Consider the following 18,330-nt stretch of genomic DNA (forward strand, 5'->3'; position numbering starts at 1 on the left):
ACAGTGCCCAGTTTTGCAGCAGGGGCACCCAGAAAGGAATCAGCACCCAAGGGAACATCAGGGGCGGCTCTCAGAAGTCACAGGGCGGGCTGGAAGATGCAAAGCGCCGATCCAATCAGGCCTGGCAGGAAAAGTTTCCTCTGTTGATCGGAGAGACCTTCTTAAGTTTGCGACAACAACAGAAATTAAACCACCAGGAATTGCGGGCGGTGCAATGCCGTTTTCGCCCCCTCGTTCTGGCAGGGACCCCCCCCCAAACGCCTGCGAGGAGGGAGAAGGCTTTAAGGGTCAGCATTAACAGGACTTGGGCCTCTCCATCGTCAGCTGTAAACAACCTGGGGAGGCGGGAATGGAAACAGGCAGCTGGAGGGAAAGCTATGCGCTCCCACCCACCCCCATCCCCACCCCCATCCCCTGATACAAGCCCCTTCATCTCTGTGCTGGAGGACAGAACCAGGAGGGCGGTGGGGGGGCCGCGAAACGCCCCCTCACACCCCCATGCGGCGGACGGACTGCCAGGCCAGAGGCACGTGTGCCGGGGAAGGCGCCGGGAGGCGAAGAGTGCGCACCGAGGTGAACCCTTAGGCGGAGAGCACGTTCCACTCACTCAGGCTCTGGAGCAGGGAGGACCAGGTCTTCATCTCCAGCATGGGGCGGGCGAGATCTAAGCGGCGATCCAGCGCATGGCCAGCCTCCTGGGACGGGGTCGCTCCTCCGGCCGGCCACTGCCTCCCCGACAAGACAAGCCTCCTTCCGGGAGAATCTCAGAGCGCGGAGCAGGCGGCGGCGGGTCCCCAGGGCAGCTCAGGGAGCGCGCGGCGGGGTTGGCACCTCCTTCTGCATCCCTCCTGGGTTTGCCCCAAGAGAGGGTGCTCTCCCCCACCCTGCCTGCCCGCCTCCCCTCCCCTCCCCTCCCCTCCCGGTGCTGCCGGGCTCCTTGCCTGCCTGCCTGCCTGCGCCTCCCTCCCTCCCTCCCTCCCTCCCTCCCTCCCCTCCGCCTTGCACTTGAGAGCCGCCTTGTCAGGACTGCTGAGTTGGGCCTGACCCCTCACCCGCGGCTGCTAATTAAGGCTCCGCAGTGACAGTTCAAGTGCCTCGCCTCAAGTCTGCAGAAGCAGCGCCTCTAATTGGAGGAGCCTTTTCTCCCGGAGCCTCAATGGCAGGCTCTGCTCCGGATCCCCCCCCCGCCCGCCCGCCCGCCGCACAGGGAGCATTTCCTCTTTGTGTTTGCGACTGGGAAGGAGGAGAGTGACAAGGGGGCCGAGGGGGCGGGAGGATTAAGTGACAAGGGGAGGGGGAGGGAGGGGAAGACCCCCCACCCCCCTTTCCCATCCTGCAGAGCTGAAGTCTCAATTGCAAAAATAAAAAAATTAAATTAAATAAACAAGTGTCTCAAATTCTATTGGGTTGAATGTTTGGGGGATTTTTTAATCTGTTTTTCTGAGAAGCACGGAAACTTCAGGCAGCAGCCTCCGTCCTCCACGTTTCTCAGTTCAGGGGAAAATGAGGTTTGGAAATCTACAAAGAGGATCCCACTCCGATGTTTACAAGAGTAGGCCCCAGGTGTAATCCCCAGAGGCTCCAGCTTAAAGGGTCAGGTAGGAGGTGATATGAAAAAGCTTTCTCTGCCTGAGTCCTTGGAGAGGGGCCACAGCTCAGGGGAAGAGCCTCTGCCTGACATACAGAAAGTCCCCGGTTTGATCCCTACCATTTCCAGTTTTAAAAGGTCCAGGCGGGAGGGGATGGGAAAGACCCTTCTGTCTGAGACCCTGGAGAGTGGCTGACCTTGATGGGGCAAGAGTCTGATTCAGTAGAAGGCATTTCCATGCATTTATGTGACCCTGAAGCTGAAGGCTGACCACAGAAGCAACATTTCCCATCACTTAACACACTTCTCCTGTCCCTCTCCAGGGTCCCTTCTGGTTAAGATGCTTTTGCAGGTTTGTGAACCTCTCCTAAACCGGAAAAACCTGTCTGCCAGAGGAGGCAACAAGAAGAACACACAACCTTCGTCTTTTCTCTGGCCTGGGGTTCAAAACGTAGGAATGAAGCCCAATCGCACATCAAAATCCTAATCTCCCAGAAGTCCGTCTCCAAACCCAAAATCGCTTCCAACAGAAGCAGGTTTGCCAAAACTTCTAAATGGAGCGAACCGCCAGAACAAAAGAATGCCTGGTCTATGTTCCTTCCGTTCTGTGGAGGAGCCAAGTTGGATGAGACCCCCAAAAGGAGAAGAAAACGAACAGGAAAGATGAGCCAACAAAGGAAGGATGAGAACACTGTCGGGAGAAAGCCTAGCAAAGGCAAACTGCTGATCTGGGACAAGATTCTCTGCTCAGGTGACCTTCCTGGGCGAGCCACCTGACGTCCCTCCACCCACCTCTTTCTGCTTGTCCTCGTTAAATTCCTCGGGCAGGTGACTTCACCTGCATTTCACGTGACACCCAACCCTTGGAGGAGACGGCTCTCAGCTCAGCCTGGGGTGCCATCACGTGATGCTGCAAGGGAGGAAGGGAGAGGCCCCAGGGAGGAGGTAGGGGGGAAAAAGAGCCCTTTTTCTGACTACAGGAATGGGGGCAGAGATGCAGCCGCTCTGTGGAGAAGCCAGGTCCCCCCTATTCAAAGGGGACTGGAGAGACCCTCAGAGGCCATCTCTCCAAAGCTGATTCCCCATCACCGGGACCCGGTGCAATATCTGAAAGGGGCAAAAAGAAGATGCCAATGACAGCCAAAACACGTCCAACTAATTTGGAGATGCCGACAGGCAAGTATTCACAAGACCCAATGGCAGAGCATCTGCTTTCCGAAGGCCCAGGGTTCAAATTGCGGCATCCCAGGTAGGAAGGATCAGGTAGCGGGCAGGATATAGGTCCCCACCAGGGACACCTTGGAGAATAAGTCAGAGGGGGCAAGACTGACTCAGCATAAGGCGGTTTCGTGTCCACACTGTGGCTGGGTCACAATCTCATTTGTACCCCACCTCTTTCCCCCCATGGGACTCAAGCAGGTTAGATAACTCCCCTCCTGCATTTTATTCCCACAACTCTGTGAGGCAGGTCAGAGTGTGAATGGCCCACGGTCACCCAACCGGCTTCCACAGACCAAATCGGGATTCGAACCCTGGTCTCCTCGATTTTAGTCGAACGCTCTTAACCGAGACTCCACCCTGGCTCTCCGGCTGTGATATTTTCCCCCTGATGGTCAGAAAAGCACCCAGCCCCCCCGCTTGGGACAGCAGGCGGATTTCCCAAACGCGGCCAACAGCCCAATGCATATCTCCCTAGGTCGGGAAACCCAGCGTGAGCCAACCTGTCCGTGTCTTAGAAGAAATAGAAGCCTCACGGCCATCCCACGGAAGAGACTTCCACGGCGCAATCTGAACGCGGCGTTGACATTAATTGGTTGCAACGGCTTCAGAACCTCAGCACAGCCATGCCGGATCAGACCAAAGGCCTGTCAAGTCCCGCGTTCTGTTCACAAAGCGACCCACCAGCTGCCTCTGGGAAGCCCCCGAGGCAGTGACTGCAACACCGTCCCCCCACCCAAGGATGCAATTCACATCAGCAGCTGATCTAAGAGGCATGCAGCCTCTGGTGCTGGCGGGAGGGAGGGAGGGAGAGGCACCGTGAACAGTGGCCCTCCCGACCAGCAGGCGCTGCGTGCGTAATTCTGTACACGGGTGGCACCATCTGCCGCTCGGTACGTGGCAGCTCACCACCGCACTGCCTCCATGCCAGGGCAAGCCCCTGGTTGACCCGCTCATCCGTTTGCCGAGGAAGCCTTCCTGGGTGCTGCCGCAGGCCGCTGCACACAATCAAGCCCAGGGGTCGGTCCGAAGCCCTCTGGCCAACTGGCAGCATTTTCGATCCCGGGGGCATTCCCAAGCAGCAGGCGGCTTCCCACTCCCGCCCTTCCACTCCTACTCTCACACCGGCCTACGACAAAGCCCTCCTCCGACCGGCCGGGTCTCTCTTTCCCCCGATCCAAAGCAAAACAGGGGAACGGGCAGTGTCCGGGCTGCAGGCCCACTAGCAGGGGCCTTGGCCAAGCGAGTTCTAGGAGGGTCCACGGAAGTCACGATTCAAGGAGGAGGGGGATGGCTTCTTCCATGAACCAGTCCACCCCGCGGCCTCCCCACGGGACAGAGGAGAGGCGCTGCCCCAGGTCCCACGCACCCCACCCAGCGCACATCTCCCGCAAGCAAGACCGTGCCTCCGTGGCCGGCTCCCTCCTCACCTCCCGTCCCTCCCGCATTTGTGCCGAGAGTCTGACAGATCTATTGTGCACCAGGGACTCCAGACGCTTTATCAGGCAGCGCGAGACAGCCAGAGCTGTCGGGCTGACCCCATAATCAGTCTGAGGAGAAACAGAAGACGGCTTGTGTCATCCCGCTGGGTCAGGGGTCAGGAGGAGTCAGCCGGTCTCCTCCGGAGCAGCCGCATTCCTGGGAGTCAGGACCAGCCGGGCAGCTGCTGTCGCAGGCACCGAGGGGCCGCTCCCCTCCCCTCCCCTCCCCTCCCCGCCCCCCACAACCGGAGCAGGTGCTGCCCAGGGCTGCAGGGAAGGCACAACGGGGGCCGGTGCAGAGACAGGGAAAGGCGCTGGAGGAAGTGGCCTCTGGCCCCGGAAAGCTCTGGCCGCAACACTTCCGTTAACCACGCAGCCTGCCCCCAAATGTGAGTCAGCGGGCTGTTACTCGCCCCCCCCCCCCCCACTTAACTATCCCGGAGCCTTGTTTAATGAGGAGCCTCTGCCTGGGATTCTCTCTCCTGAGCACACCAAGGAAGAAATTCCCACCCTAATGGCTGTGGTGTTTTTGTCACTCAGCTTTTCCGGGGCACTGCCGGAGCGCACAGCCCTCAAAAGCCGCCAGCTCAGCTGTTTCTGGGGAAGTGCTTTTCTGGACCATTTGCCGCAGGAATCTGGATCAAAGGGCAAAGGTCGTGGCAGCCCCCAGGCGCTTCACGCTGACTTGCCCACGCTGCCTGGAGACCTTGCCTGCCTCTGGTCCTTCCTCCAACTCACAGCCAAGAAGAGGGTTATGCCGCCTGGCCTGGCCGGGGGATTACCTGCCCTGTGATTAGCTCAGGCACCTTCTAACCTGCTCTTCGCACCTCCTCCCGTTTCTTGCCCATGGCAAAGCTAGCAAGCAAAGATATGCATGGGTCCTGATCCAGAGCAGTACATGGGGACATGCAACCAACGCTCTGTTCCAGGGGTAGTCCAACTGCGGCCCTCCAGATGTCCATGGACTACAATTCCCATGAGCCCCTGCCAGCATTCGCTGGCAGGGGCTCATGGGAATTGTAGTCCATGGACATCTGGAAGGCCGCCGTTGGACTACCGCTGCTACTCCATCTTTGGCACAGGACAGATTCTCCGCTGCACACATGCCCTTCGCCCCCATCACAAGAGCTGCTGTTCAGCCCCCACAGTCGCTGGAGGGTTTGCTTAATGAGAACTTGAGCAGTGACTTCACACGGGAATTCCCACAGTGTGAAATGAAAAGGTCAAAACCCTGCTAGGAACGCTCCAACCTTCAAGGGGCTCTCAGGCTGGGAGGGAGGGTGATAAGTACCCACCGAAAGACAGCCAGCGCGGCATGGTGGCGAAGAGAGCTGGATGAGTATCCGGGAGACCCGGGTTCGAATCCTTTCACAGAATCAGAGTTGGGAGGGACCTCCAGGGTCATCTAGACCAACCCCCTGCAGAATGCAGGAAATTTACGATTGCATGCCCATCCACAGTACCCCAGTTCAAAGACAGATGATGCCCCCTCCCACAAAAACAGAACTGGCCTGGAAGAAATTTGTTTCCTCATTTGTGTCATGGAAGCCTGCTGGGCGTCTTTGGGCCAGTCACGTGCTCTTGGCCTAACTACCTCACAGGGTTGTTGTGAGGGCAAAATGGAGGAGAAAAGGATGCCAGCCACTTTGGGCCACCCCTGAAGGAGGAAGATGGGGTAGAAATGAAGTAACTATAACCCTCCTATGGCCTCTCAAGCCTTCAAGGGACCCTGAGGGGGGAAATGAGGCTGCAAAATACACCCCACAAGAGGAGCTGGTCACCCCTCAGGCCATCAGCCAGTCATTCCTGCGGCACGCCGGCACCTTCCCTCCCACACACCCATAAGCTTGTGAATGTGATGCAAACCTGTCACAGGCACTCTCCTCCGAGTTATTACTAACAGCACTAGGTGAGGAAAAGACAGACAGCTGCCTACCATGAATACCAAAGGTGTCTTTCGAAACACGCCAAGCTCCTCTCTGGCTCCCAGCACTAAGGCCCCGATCGAAATGATCTGGCCGGTGCTTCTGAACGGCAAGGGGAAAAGGCAGAAGATCTGCTCGGGGATCTCCCACACAACCAAGTTTGGATCTCAAGCTTGTTTTGCACCTGCAGCTGAGAGTCGGAAGGGGCAGAGAATGGGCAGGACGTCCCTTAAAACAGGGGTAGTCAACCTGTGGTCCTCCAGATGTTCATAGACTACAATTCCCACGAGCCCCTGCCAGCGTTTGCTGGCAGGGGCTCCTGGGAATTGTAGTCCATGGACATCTGGAGGGCCGCAGTTTGACTACCCCTGCCTTACAGTGTTTCCTAAAAAAAAAGGGTATAAAATCAGTAGCAATTTTTGGAATAGGAAAGATCTGCATTATGCATGACTGAACAGAATATGCAGAGTGACCTGCAGGGGGCATCGGAAGAGAGGTGTTTTTAGCATGGTTAGAATAGGAACTTCCTGCTCCGTTGAGTACACTTCCTCCCTGCTTGCCTGCAGAGCACAATTAGCTAGTTAGGCTACTAGGTCTCTCTCTCTCTCTTCTTTGCTCTTTGTATACCAAGATGCTTCCCTTCACAATAAAGCTGTTTTATTCATTTAAGCGCCTAGGTGCTGCACTCCTCTCTGCAAATTTAAACTCAGCCCAAAGGAAGGCCCCTTCTATATACCAATGTGGGCGTCAGAAGACAGGCACACACCGCAAGCCCGAATCTTAGAAGCAGCTGGGCAAACTTGCACGGATTGCCCCCTTCGCTTTCATGCTGCTCACATGAGTAACCCGATTATGCAAGGTCTTGAAAGTGTAAGAGAACGACTGGAGGCAGCACCCCCTGAAGGGGAAGCATTTGGGCAGGGGGGGGGGAGAAAGACGGATTCTTCCTCCTAACAACCAACAGGCCTATTTGCACAACAACCCAGGAAGGGGGGGGGGGGGCTGAAGAGGTCACAGCGAGAGCTAATTCCAGCATTAGAGCGTGAGGATGCGTCCCGGACGACGCATGCTTTTTTTCCAAAAAGCCATGCAACTCTTTGCCTTTGCTGGCTGCCCATGAGCGTGACCCTAATTTGGGGAGGGGGAGGGGTGGAACGGGGAAGCACCATCTCCAAACGCTCTTGACCGGAACAATCTGCTGAACGGCCAGACGAGGCCAAGCGCGCATTCTGCGTCTACCCTGACCCCAAGCAACAAAAACGCCTAAAAAACTTATTTGAATGGGTTCATTCTGCAACATGGGACAGGGCTCAGCAGTGGCAGCCGCTTCCCCCCCCCCATTAATGCCTAGAAAGGGGAGGGAGGGGGGCCTTTTGCTAGCGGGCAGCACCAGGAGGATGCCTCTGAGAGCTAATTCCGGCTCTTAGCAACCTCCCGAGAAATGGAATGCAAAGTCTCTTCTTCACGGAAGGCTGTTTGCAGCTTGGAAGGGAGAGAGAGAATAAGAATTAAGGGGCAGAAACCCCCGGGCAACCTCGCAGCAGCTGGCGCATTCGTGGTCGCCAAGCACTCAGCCAAGATGCAAAAACAAACCCTGGTGCATGTCGGAGCCCCAAGGACTACTTCGGGTGAGGGTGTGGCCCCCAGGGGCCCAAGCTAACCGATGCATGGATTCGGGAAGCACGACATGACCCATGTGCCAACAGCCTGACCACAAAGTCTGCCACCCTGAAAGCAAGCATCATTAAGCATCATGAACGGGGCACCTGGACTTTAAAGCCTCAGAAGAGCCCTGCTGGGTCAGACCAGTGAGGGTCCATCTAGTCCAGCCTCCTGTCTCACACTGTGGCCATCCTGTCATCTTGAGAGGCTGAGGGCTTCCTCTGATGCTGCCTGCTGGCACTGGGAGGTTGACTGCTCCTGAACGAGGAGGTTCCATTTATAGCACCTCTGCCTTGATCTGGATAGCCTGGGAGAGTGTGATCTCAGCAGATCTTATAACGGGGCTCCTGCATGGTCAAAAGGCTGGAAAGGGATGAGCTAAGCAAACAACCCGCCATGATACCTCAGCGACTGAGGGGGCCTGCAGCAAAGGCAGGCTCACAGAAGGACAGGAGGCGACAGGGGGAAGCAATGAGGACCAAGAAGAGGGAGAAATCCACTGCACAGACACAAGGGTGTTTCCAAAAGCTGCAGCACTCCCCTTGTGGCCCTGTGGTTATACCAGCTTCGTTGGCTTTCCTGAGCCCATGGCAAGGAGCGCTACCGGAGGCAGGGAAGAATATTCAACAGGCGAGATTCGCACACACAACACACACACACACATCCCCGCCGCCAAGCAAGCACCAGCCAGAATTAGAAAGTCCTGACATCATCGGAGGAAAGAGGTGAGCCCCGTGGGCGTTCTCCCCCCGGAGCGTTCTCGCTACTCTCACATCGCGCCTCCCTCCTGCTCCCAGCGGCTCGCCTGACATAATACCGCCCCGGCCCCAGCCGAAGAGGAGAAAAACAACCACACAAGCAGGCCCCGGAACAGGAACGCTGACCTAGAAAACGGAACCGGGGCAGCTTTCCAGCAACTGGAACAAAGCAGGCGGACACCTTGGCTTCCCAAATGCGGGCCTGCAGCACAGACACGTAGGGGATGCTCGGATCCAGCTAGACTTTCCAGGAGGAGAATAAAGGAGAGAGAGAAGAAGGGGTGAATCCCAAATAGCAGCCCCAGCTATTGGTCTATGGTAGCCCAATGTTGCCCTCTTAGAAGCTCAGGGAAGCACGTGGGTGGAAGCGAATGCTGGCAGGGGCTCATGGGAATTGTAGTCCATGGACATCTGGAGGACCACAGGTCGACTACCCCTGTTGTAGACGATACTGCCCTTGAGGGACACCAAGGATGCTATTCGGGATGCATCCGTGGGCCAGGGCGGCCTCTAAAAAGGACGCCCCTTCCCCGAACCAGAGATGCGCATCAGCTGACTGGCTTCTCTGGCTCTTGCTTCCCCAACGGAGCTGCCAAACCAGCTCCCGACTTTCCAACCTTCCCGGATTGCATGCCTCTCGGCATGGAAGCTAAACAAATAAATAACAAAGAGGGAGAGCTATTGAACACCAGCGAGCGCTGCTGCGTGCAAGGAGTCAGACAGCTTGACTCTCTCAAGACATAATTGTTTTAATTGCCCAAGCCCACGTAAGGACCAGAGAGGCAGCAGCGTGTCCCTGCTCAAGTACCCGACTCCCCTCGCCATACACCCTCTTTTGATTAAGCGCTAATGAGCCTGTCTCGTCAGGTTTGCTCCGGAAAACTTGATTTTTTTTTTAAAGCTTGAGTCGGGCTGAGGAGCCTTGGGTTTGCTCAACTGCTTCTCAGCTGCCACAAGGCAAGTCTTCCAACCTCCTCGCAGCTTTGTCTCACTAGCCTGGTCACCTGTCGGTTTGTAATGATCACCTGTAGGCGACCAGGCAGGGAAGATCATCACCTGTAGGCGACCAGGCAGGGAAGATCAGCGGATCCATTTGCTTTTGGAAAAGGCTGTTGCCGAACTTTTGTGGGCTGGTAAACTTTGGAGGCTCTATTTGCAAAGCCAGGAAGAGAGAGAGAGAGAGAGAGAGAGAGAGAGAGAGAGATGCAAACCACGGCACAACTGTAATTACCTCTGGATCGCCGCACCTTTGAGAAAGCCTGAATCAAGTGGTGACCCAGTGACAGAGGCTGTAAGAGATGGGGCTCTCTAGGAATAGCAAACACAGTCCTGTCCCACCTTCCCTTAAAGGCAGGGATGGCCAAACTGCAGTCGGAGATGCCCATGGACTCTCCAGATGCCCATGGACTACAATTCCTATGAGCCCCTGGTGCTCTTTTCTGCTCCTGCAGACAGGCCAACATGATCTAGCTCCATGGAAGGCACCTTGTGATAGGAGGACTGGAGGACTCCCGTTCTAGCTGCATCCGAAGAAGTGAGCAAGGACTCATGACAGCTCCTCCCCGGCCACAAATTCTGTAAGTTGCTCCTGGACGTTTCCTCTTTTCTCCTGCTGCAGCCAGAGTAACAGGGCCACCACCCTTCTTCACCTCCGAGGTCCTGATCCACCTGCTTCGCCCTGCCAGCCCTTTTATTATCAACCCTGCAGGGAACTCCATTACATCCCGGCTCAATTTGAACTGGCAGGCCCAGGGGGGAAGCCGGCTGAGTCCACATAGCGAGGACCGTGTCCCCTCCATCGGAGGCAGCCCCCGGGACCTCCCCCCCCCATCAAAACACTCAGTGCTAACCTTGGCTGCCCGAACTCTCCTGATCTCATCGCAACGGAGAGGAAGATGAAAGAAAGCGCAGAGGGAAGAAGCGGGGAGGGGGGAGATGGGGGGGATGTATCTATCTCCCGGCTCCGGAGCCTTCCACTCAATTGCCGTGAAAGGATGATGAGAAATTGCCTTTCTGACCCAAACCCAAAGTTCACAGCTGAACTTCATTACAGAGTCCTCCGGCAGGCCTGGGGAGAGATTGGACACCTGTTTGCACCTGCCTCCCTGCCGGCAAGGCAGTGTTTGCCTTGCCCAGGTACCGGCTCCTGCCAGGGGAAGGGGTTGCTGAGACCCTGCGCCCCTATTCTGTGGGGAGAGGGGGAGCGGCAGTCTTTTCCAGCTGTAGCCCAAGAGGGGGCGACAGCTGCAGGCAGCATTTCTGGCTAAGGCCTCAGGTGAGCATGTCCCCCCCCCCTTCCCAAGGCCCCCAGGAAGCCAGGAACAAAGAAAAGGCCACAGCAACCGATTTGGACCTGATCGTCTTGGGCATGACCTTGGAGGAGGCGGCCCGTTCCACCCGGAGTGAGCTACAATCTCACAGAGCGCAACTGGGAACATGTTCGAAAGGTTTACGACCAGGGCAGGGATGCTCAAGGAGTTACGCAAGAGTTCTCCAGGGGTTCTGTGGTTTTCCGCAGAAGTTCGGATGGCTGCTGATGTCACTAGAAGTCACCGGGGGCCACTTCCCTTGTCGCTCTACAGGCGAATCAACGGATGGGTGTGTCTCACTCCCACACCCCCTTCCCCGAAAGGCATGTCGCCACTTCTGGGGTCCCTCCAAGCCTAGAAATAGTTCAGGGTTTCTCGCACGGTCAAAAGGTTGAAAAAGGCTGGGCTAGGTGATGCTGTGTTTAGAACAGTCAAAACGATGTGGAATATGGATGAATATTGGCCCCCATCTCCCGTCTTCCGCCTGCACCCAACTTCTGCACCCTCCCCCAATTTCCAACTGCAACTGATGGGACCCTCAGAGGGCAGAAAGAGCCCTCTCCCCTGCTTCACTGTGCCAGCACTGCTCAGAATTCCCCAAAGGAAGTTCTTATTAAATTTCTATTATCCGTTTGTGTGGCTTTTTCCAATTCCCGTGTGCAGCTGCAAAAGCAAATTTTGACCGGGAAGAAATAGAACACTGACTGACAAGCATGTCCCCCTCCAAATCCCAATTACCCTTTCTTCATGTTAATAATTTTTAAGGAAGGGGAGACGTCAGAGAACCCCTAAACTGGTCCCACTTTGTGACCCACAGCTTAATTCTCCGAAGGAAGCCCCACTGCCAACGAAGGAACCTACGGGGAGGGGGGCCTGATTTCTCCCACTCCTGGGTGCCTGCAGGAGCAATTGAGATTTGGCAAGATGGAGCCCCCCCCACCTTGCTCACAATTGGCCTGTCTCTGCCCAATCTCCGTACTGGGTGAACCACATTGGGGGGGGGGGGAACAGGTGGACCACATTGGGGTGGGGGGAGAGACACAAAGCAAATCACAGCCCAAATCACCAGCAATTTCCTCTCTTCTTTTATTGACAAACAAGCTGTTCTTTGCAGGTGAGGATGAAAAGGCCAGCCCAACAGCGCATCAAAGTGGACTTCGGTAATGGGGGTGGGGGCCGCTCTTGGCCTTTTCTTGAGCCCCCATTTCACCCCCTCCCCACCCAGGGCCACTGCCTCCACCACAAAAGCGGAATCTAACCTTGGCTCAAGGTGGCTGGCAAAGAACTGGGTTTCTGCAACACCTGCAATCTCCCAGCCTCTGGTTGCCCTGTGCGGCCGGAAGGGAGAGCCATGGCCCAGCTGGAAGCGCAGCATGGCAATTAGCAGATGCCAGACTCAGAGGCAGCCCCCCCCCCAAAAGGAAGAAGCAAGGGAGGGAAAGGAGCACTCCCACACCAGAGATCCAGCCCCCTTTCCTTCTCCTGGGCATGCGGAAGGCAGGATGAGGCCAAAAGGCACCCTTCCCATGCCCAGTCAGGACCCAGCTCTGGGGGACTGGCAGACCTCTGGGTCGAAGAAGCAGCTGCGTTTGGGGAAGAGGAACGTAGCAAAAGCCAAGCTGAGCTGTGGGGTTCCTACATCTTCCCTTCTTCCCCCAGCTTCCTGGGGAAATACTGGCAGCCTGGATTCTCTATTCCTGTCATTTCGGGAAGCCTGCAGGGGCACCAAGAGAAGAGACCACAGGGAAGGCCAAGGCACGCAAACAGACACGGCTTTCTTGCAGGGGAGCAACGCCCCACAGCAGACGCATTCCCCATTTTGCAGCTGCCATCTTCAGGTGTGCAAAGAGCGCTGCTTTCTCATCGGGGGAGGGGACGCCGAGCCACCCAAGACGGCCTGACCGCTTAACCCAAACTGGGTTCAACGCCCCCAAACACTGGGAGGCTGCCGAGAAACCTCCACCTGCCAGCCTCTGCAGCATCTCAGCACGGAGGTGTGTGGGTCATCCCCCTCGGCTGCAAACCGGCTCCGCCTAACAAAAGGAGCCGGGGCAGCCATCTTGCCGTGCCTGGGAAGGGAAGGCTCAGGGAGTCTGCTGTTAGCGCAGGTGCCAAACCCGAAGAGGCTGCTCGAGCAGCGGCAATCCAATAAAAGGGCTGCTTGTCTATTTATCATCCACCGGGCTTTTTAACGTAGCGGCAGATGGCTGCTACCTTTGGAAGGAGCGGTGGCGTGTTGGCACGGGTGCTGCCCTGCCTGCCTCGCAGAACCAGCTGAGCCTGGCAGCCCCGGCCCCACGCACCTGCGAGGAGGCAGCCACGGCTGACCGCTCCCACCGGCCCCCGCCCTGCGGAGAGATACCTGCCAAGCCATCGGTCAAGGGCCGGGGCGTAAAGCGGGCCGAGGACAAGTCCCCTAAAGGAAGGCTGGCCTTTCCACGTCTCCTGGGAGGTGTGTGTGGGGGGGCAGCCCTGCAGCGTGTTTTGTGGCGCGAGCGGATGAGAGAAGCCAACTAGGAAGCTGTGCCAGCCTCCGCCCACCCACCCACCCATGCCCCCTGCCCCCTGCCCTGCCCTGCCCTGCCAGCAGCCAGCGCTGCTCAAACACCTGCTTCCGAGCCCCAACAGAACTGAGCACTAAGCAGCCCCCCCCCCCCGTGCCGCACCCACCCCCAGCATGAAGGCCTGGGGGCATCTCAAATGCGCAGCGGTGGCCGGGGCACAATTCTCCAAGCAGGAGACGGCGGCAAGAAACCTTGCAAGTCCCTCTCGCTCGGCGCCTCGGCTGGCGGGCTGACAATTCTGGCGGCTGACTTGCACAGTGGGGCAATTCCGCCTGCTGCTTCCCCCCCTCCCTCTCCCCCCCCCCAGCATCGCCTTCCTTCGCTTGCTCATCTTTCTTTCTCGTTCCCCCCCCCCAAAGCTCCTCAGAACAAAAAGTACACACTCTACCTCTCCAAACCCACCACCATCTGTGCGCGTCTGAGCGAGCCGCAAACAGCCGGAGGAGACGCAGAGAGCTCCAGCGCTACGTCTCCCCCCCCCCTCCACGTCTCCCCCCCCCCCAGCCCCCCGGCAGATGGTGTCAGGGGAAGGCCAGGCCTAGCCCCCAAAGGCAGACATGCACGGGTCTAATGGCCTAATGGAGCACCAGTGGGAGGGGGGTCTATGGGGCCTGACCCCCACCCCCTCCGGCCCACTGGCCCCCCTTCCTCCCCCCCTCAGCACATCCATTATCCGCCATCTCCGCCAAACGGCCTTTCCCGGCTCATTATCCCAGATGCCAACAAAGAGCCCAGGATGACTTCTGGACCGCCGTGACCTCTGCTGCTCCCTGACCTCTGGCTTCCAACCTCAGGGGGCATTTTCTTTTAAAGAAAGGGGCAGGAGGAGCAATAAATCAAGCAGACGTGACAAGCCTGGGCTGGAGGGGGCAGAGCGATCCCCCCCCCACCACCACCAGGAGCCCCAGATAGAGTCATCTCTTCTTTTATTCGGAGGGGCTCGTGGGGGGAGGGGCTGAAGGGACCCTCAAATTAGCACAGTATCTACATGGTGAGTGCGCATTTTTTGCGCATAGCCACACAAACAAGCCCCACCTCTGCCGTGTGCATCAGGCTTTTGCTTTTTCTTTGTTGTGTTTGTGTTTAAACACAGGCTGTCCAGCAAATGAAAATCGTAACCTTCTGGACTCCAGATCAGGGGTCAACTCAGCCCTTTGCGACATCTGAACGCACGGGGCATTTGCCGAATTGAAAAACGTTTTCAAGAACATTGGGCAACAGAACTTTAAAGTGAGGAAAAAGGCGAATTAAGGCTGAGCAGGATATACTCCGGGGGGGGGGGCCTGTCTGGGATTTATCTGGCGGGCAAACAACATGTTTTGCATTCACGTCTAGAGAAATGCGCAGACAACACAAGCACATGTTTGGGCATCAGTGGCGAACCAGGGCCAAATTTGACAGTGCTACTTCCGCACGTGCCTCGGTGCTCCCTTCTCTAGAGGCAAGAAGGCTGAGTGAAATGCAGTGGGTAAGAGAGGGCCCTGGGTTCAAGTCCCACCTCTGCCACGGGGGTTACAGGAGTATCCCATGTTAGTGTGGGGATTAGAGTCCTGGTTTAGGCTATGGGAGACCCAGGTTCAAATCCCTGTCCTGCCACTGGTTGACCCTGGGCTGGTCACATAGTCACACAGCCTAGCCTTCCTCACAGGGTTGTTGTGACAAAGCCACTTGAGGATTCTGTCCGGCTTGCCTCATTACGCATCCCTTTCAGCCCGGATATATTATTATTCGGTTATTTATAGCCTGCCTTCCTTGCTGTAACTCAAAACAGAAGGGAAATACAGTCAACAAGACGGGGGCATCGGAGGCACAAAACAATAGTGTTTCGACTACAGAAAGTTAAAGAGAGGAAAAAACAGAAATCCAAAATGGGGCAGAGCCAAAGCATGAGCTTCAGACGGGACAGGGGAAGTGGTGCTGAAACGGCCTGGCCAGGAGCATCCCTACCACGAGAGGCAGCCACGCGGAGGCAGAGGAGGCCGTGTCCCTTTCCCCCTGCAGCTTCCTGACCATCTCATTCGCATGCAGTCCTCTGGAACCTGTGCAAAAGGCCGCTTGAAGAATTCTGGAGAAACCCAGAAGAGCAGAAACCCTGGGGAGAAGAATGGGACCGGCAGGCCGGAGGAGAGAGTCTCCCAAGAGCCTTATTATTTCCCCCTTGCAGCCCCCCCCCCCAGTGCTGGGAGGAGGCAGAAGAGCCTTCGCGGGGGAGGGGGGCTCTGGTGTTTCTCCCTTTGGAGGAAGAGCCCCCCTGGGCCTGGCTTTGTCTTGGCCCCCACTGGATTTTTTGGACTTTCCGAGGCCTCCGGCTCAGTCCGTCCCCACCTGCCTCTCCCGGTGGAGCCACCAGACGTGGGGGGGGGGGAGGGCACGCAGGGCGCCACGGTCCAGCAATCAGACAGCGGCTAGAGACCGCCACTTGGACTGCCCGAGCCGTGGCCCGCTAATGGGGAATTTCACGGGTGCAGCAGCGCACCAGTGACAGAGGTGTGGGCAGGAGCCATCTGCTCCCGGGCCAAAAGTCACCTCCCTGCAGCCCACGATGGCCAGCCGGTTCAGCTGCGCTGACCTCTCCTTATTAAAAAACAGTTTGCTGTGGCAGATGTCATACTCAGGGGATGGAGAGGGGGCGGCGCAGCTCCCAGCGCTTCTCCCAGCGCAGTCCCACAGTCCCCCCTCCCCTCTTCCAACCTGCCTTCAGACAAACCTCTCTTGGCGAATCTGTCCCATTAAACTGGTTGAAGAATTCACAGGCTAATTATGCACAGCAGGGGTCTGCAGCACAGCGCCCAGCTTGGTGGAGTGGTTAGGAGGGCGGACTTCTAATCTGGCATGCCGGGTTCGATTCCCCACTCCCCCACGTGCAGCCAGCTGGGTGACCTTGGGCTCGCCACGGCACTGATAAAGCTGTTCTGACCGAGCAGGCATCTCGGGGCTCTCCCAGCCAAAGGTCACTTGCTTTACTGCTGTGGGGCTGGAACAAAGTCAAAGAAGCCAGCAACGAACAAGAGCAAGCCCAGTCCAGAAAATGTGACTGTTATGCTGTAGCACACTGAAGAAAACAAGATTTTTTGACAGGTCAGTGGCTCCGGTGGTAGCTTGGCCAACTACAAGTAAAATGCAAGGCCTGGAATACAGGTCATGCCACGGCTCTGTGTCCCCAAAGCACAAAATGCTTAACCCCTCCTTTCCCCCGGTGTGTTCTAAAACCCTGGATTCATCCTCCCCCCCCCCAACAATCTGTCCTTACAGGCAGTGATATCCATGTCTGCCCGACTTCCCAGGATGCCCCTACTCTGCTCCTGATCTGCCGCACACCCCCAGAAACACACACACCTCCTCCGATTTCACGTCGGCATCTCGACGTCGTCTCTGGGCCACCAACCACCCACTTGCCGTGTCGGCCACCCAACTAAGACGACCCGCCCTCCTCCTCTGCACAGGCTCAATCCCGCTCGTTGCTGGGATTACCGTGGCTAATTAGAGTATATTTTTGACTCATTAAAATCCATTCTGCATGACTTGTGGTCCTAATCTGGGTGAAGCCCCCAAGCGTTTTATTAATAGCGCATTAGTGGATAATTCATGCATTCCCCTGAAGAAACTCGTCCCGGCCATGTTATTCCAAGAGGGGGAGGGAGGGAGTGGCATGCGGCAGGTGGGGGGGCTGCAGAACGGGGGGGGGGGGCACCTCAGCTCCGGCTCCCCGTTCCTGCCAAGCCAGTTTCCACCTTCAGTTCGCTGCGACAGCAAGGCCCTTCTGACAACTGCCACCACTCATTAATCTTGACGAGATTTCTGCTGAATATTCTTCCACGGGCTTTCAAACCGTTCGCTAATTGCAATTAATCACTTACCGAAACAGATGTCAGGAACAATGGAATTTGGACGTCTGGAGGCTTGATAAAGCTGTCATCAGAAGAGAGGGCCGGGGTGGGCTGCTCCCCTGTGCCAGGAAAGGCTTGCAACACCCCCCCACACACACACACACGCACATGCACAAACACACACACACACGGCATTTGTTCAGGGGGAATGAACCTGACCCCTTTTCTGGCTGCAAAGAGCATCTGTCAACTCATCCCTGCTGCAAAGCCATAAATTTAAAAGGGCAGGGGGAGAAACCCCACAAGTTGGATTAGCTTTCATGGAGGGAGGGGATGGGGTGCCAACCGTAGAAAAGAACAGCTGTGTACACACACACACACACACACACACACACACAAGTACCCGCCAACGCCAGGATCAAGCCCTTTCCCCAATGCAAATTCCTCCACCCCTAGCTTCTTAATGAAGGGGAGGGGGGAGAAGGAAGAGCCAGGGCCCAGCCAGAGATCCACCAACTTAAAAGGAGTGATTCTAATTCTCCTCGCAGGGTGCACCTGGGCTGGCCCCAACCTGGATGGCCCAGGCTACCCTCATCCCGTCACACCTCAGATGGTCAGCAGGGCTAACTTGTAGGGACCCTGTGGGGCTTTCCCATCCAAATACGAACTGAGCCTGCTAGATCCCGAGATCTGACGGGATCACGCTAGGCCTGGCCATTAAGGAAGGGCAAGCAAAGAACAGTCCAGTGCTGGACAGTGAGTCAGCCACGAGGGATCCCTGGCTTATGTTTTTAAAAAGAGGAATTCACGTGGGGGCCACCGAACACCGGTCACTGCCCAGAGTTCTTGACCATGAATCATCATTCCGCGCACTGAGAGCCACGGCAGCTGCAACTTCGTTTATATCTAGGAGACCATGCGCAATTGAAAGCTTCCCAGGGGCCGTTGCTCTGACGCTGTGCAGGAGCAGTACCCCAGATCTGAGGCTTGCTTCTTAA

The 18,330-nt window shown here is 56.8% G+C and overlaps 1 protein-coding gene across 6 annotated transcripts in view; it reads right to left on the reverse strand.

Moving 5' to 3' along the window:
• The window catches only part of GSE1 (Gse1 coiled-coil protein), a 262,796-nt gene that overhangs the window by 139,962 nt on the left and 104,504 nt on the right, over positions 1-18,330 (reverse strand). Inside the window, exon 1 of one of the 6 annotated variants that reach the window (XM_077309977.1) lies at positions 608-749. The exons of the other annotated variants lie outside the window; for them this stretch is intronic. Within the exon in view, the coding sequence (XP_077166092.1) occupies positions 608-650 (43 nt within the window). The 5' untranslated portion in view covers positions 651-749. Of the gene's footprint in view, positions 1-607; positions 750-18,330 lie in introns of those variants that run through there. 6 annotated transcript variants of the gene reach the window in all.

This window comes from Paroedura picta, chromosome 14, assembly GCF_049243985.1.
Source record: "Paroedura picta isolate Pp20150507F chromosome 14, Ppicta_v3.0, whole genome shotgun sequence".
Lineage (NCBI taxonomy): Eukaryota > Metazoa > Chordata > Lepidosauria > Squamata > Gekkonidae > Paroedura > Paroedura picta.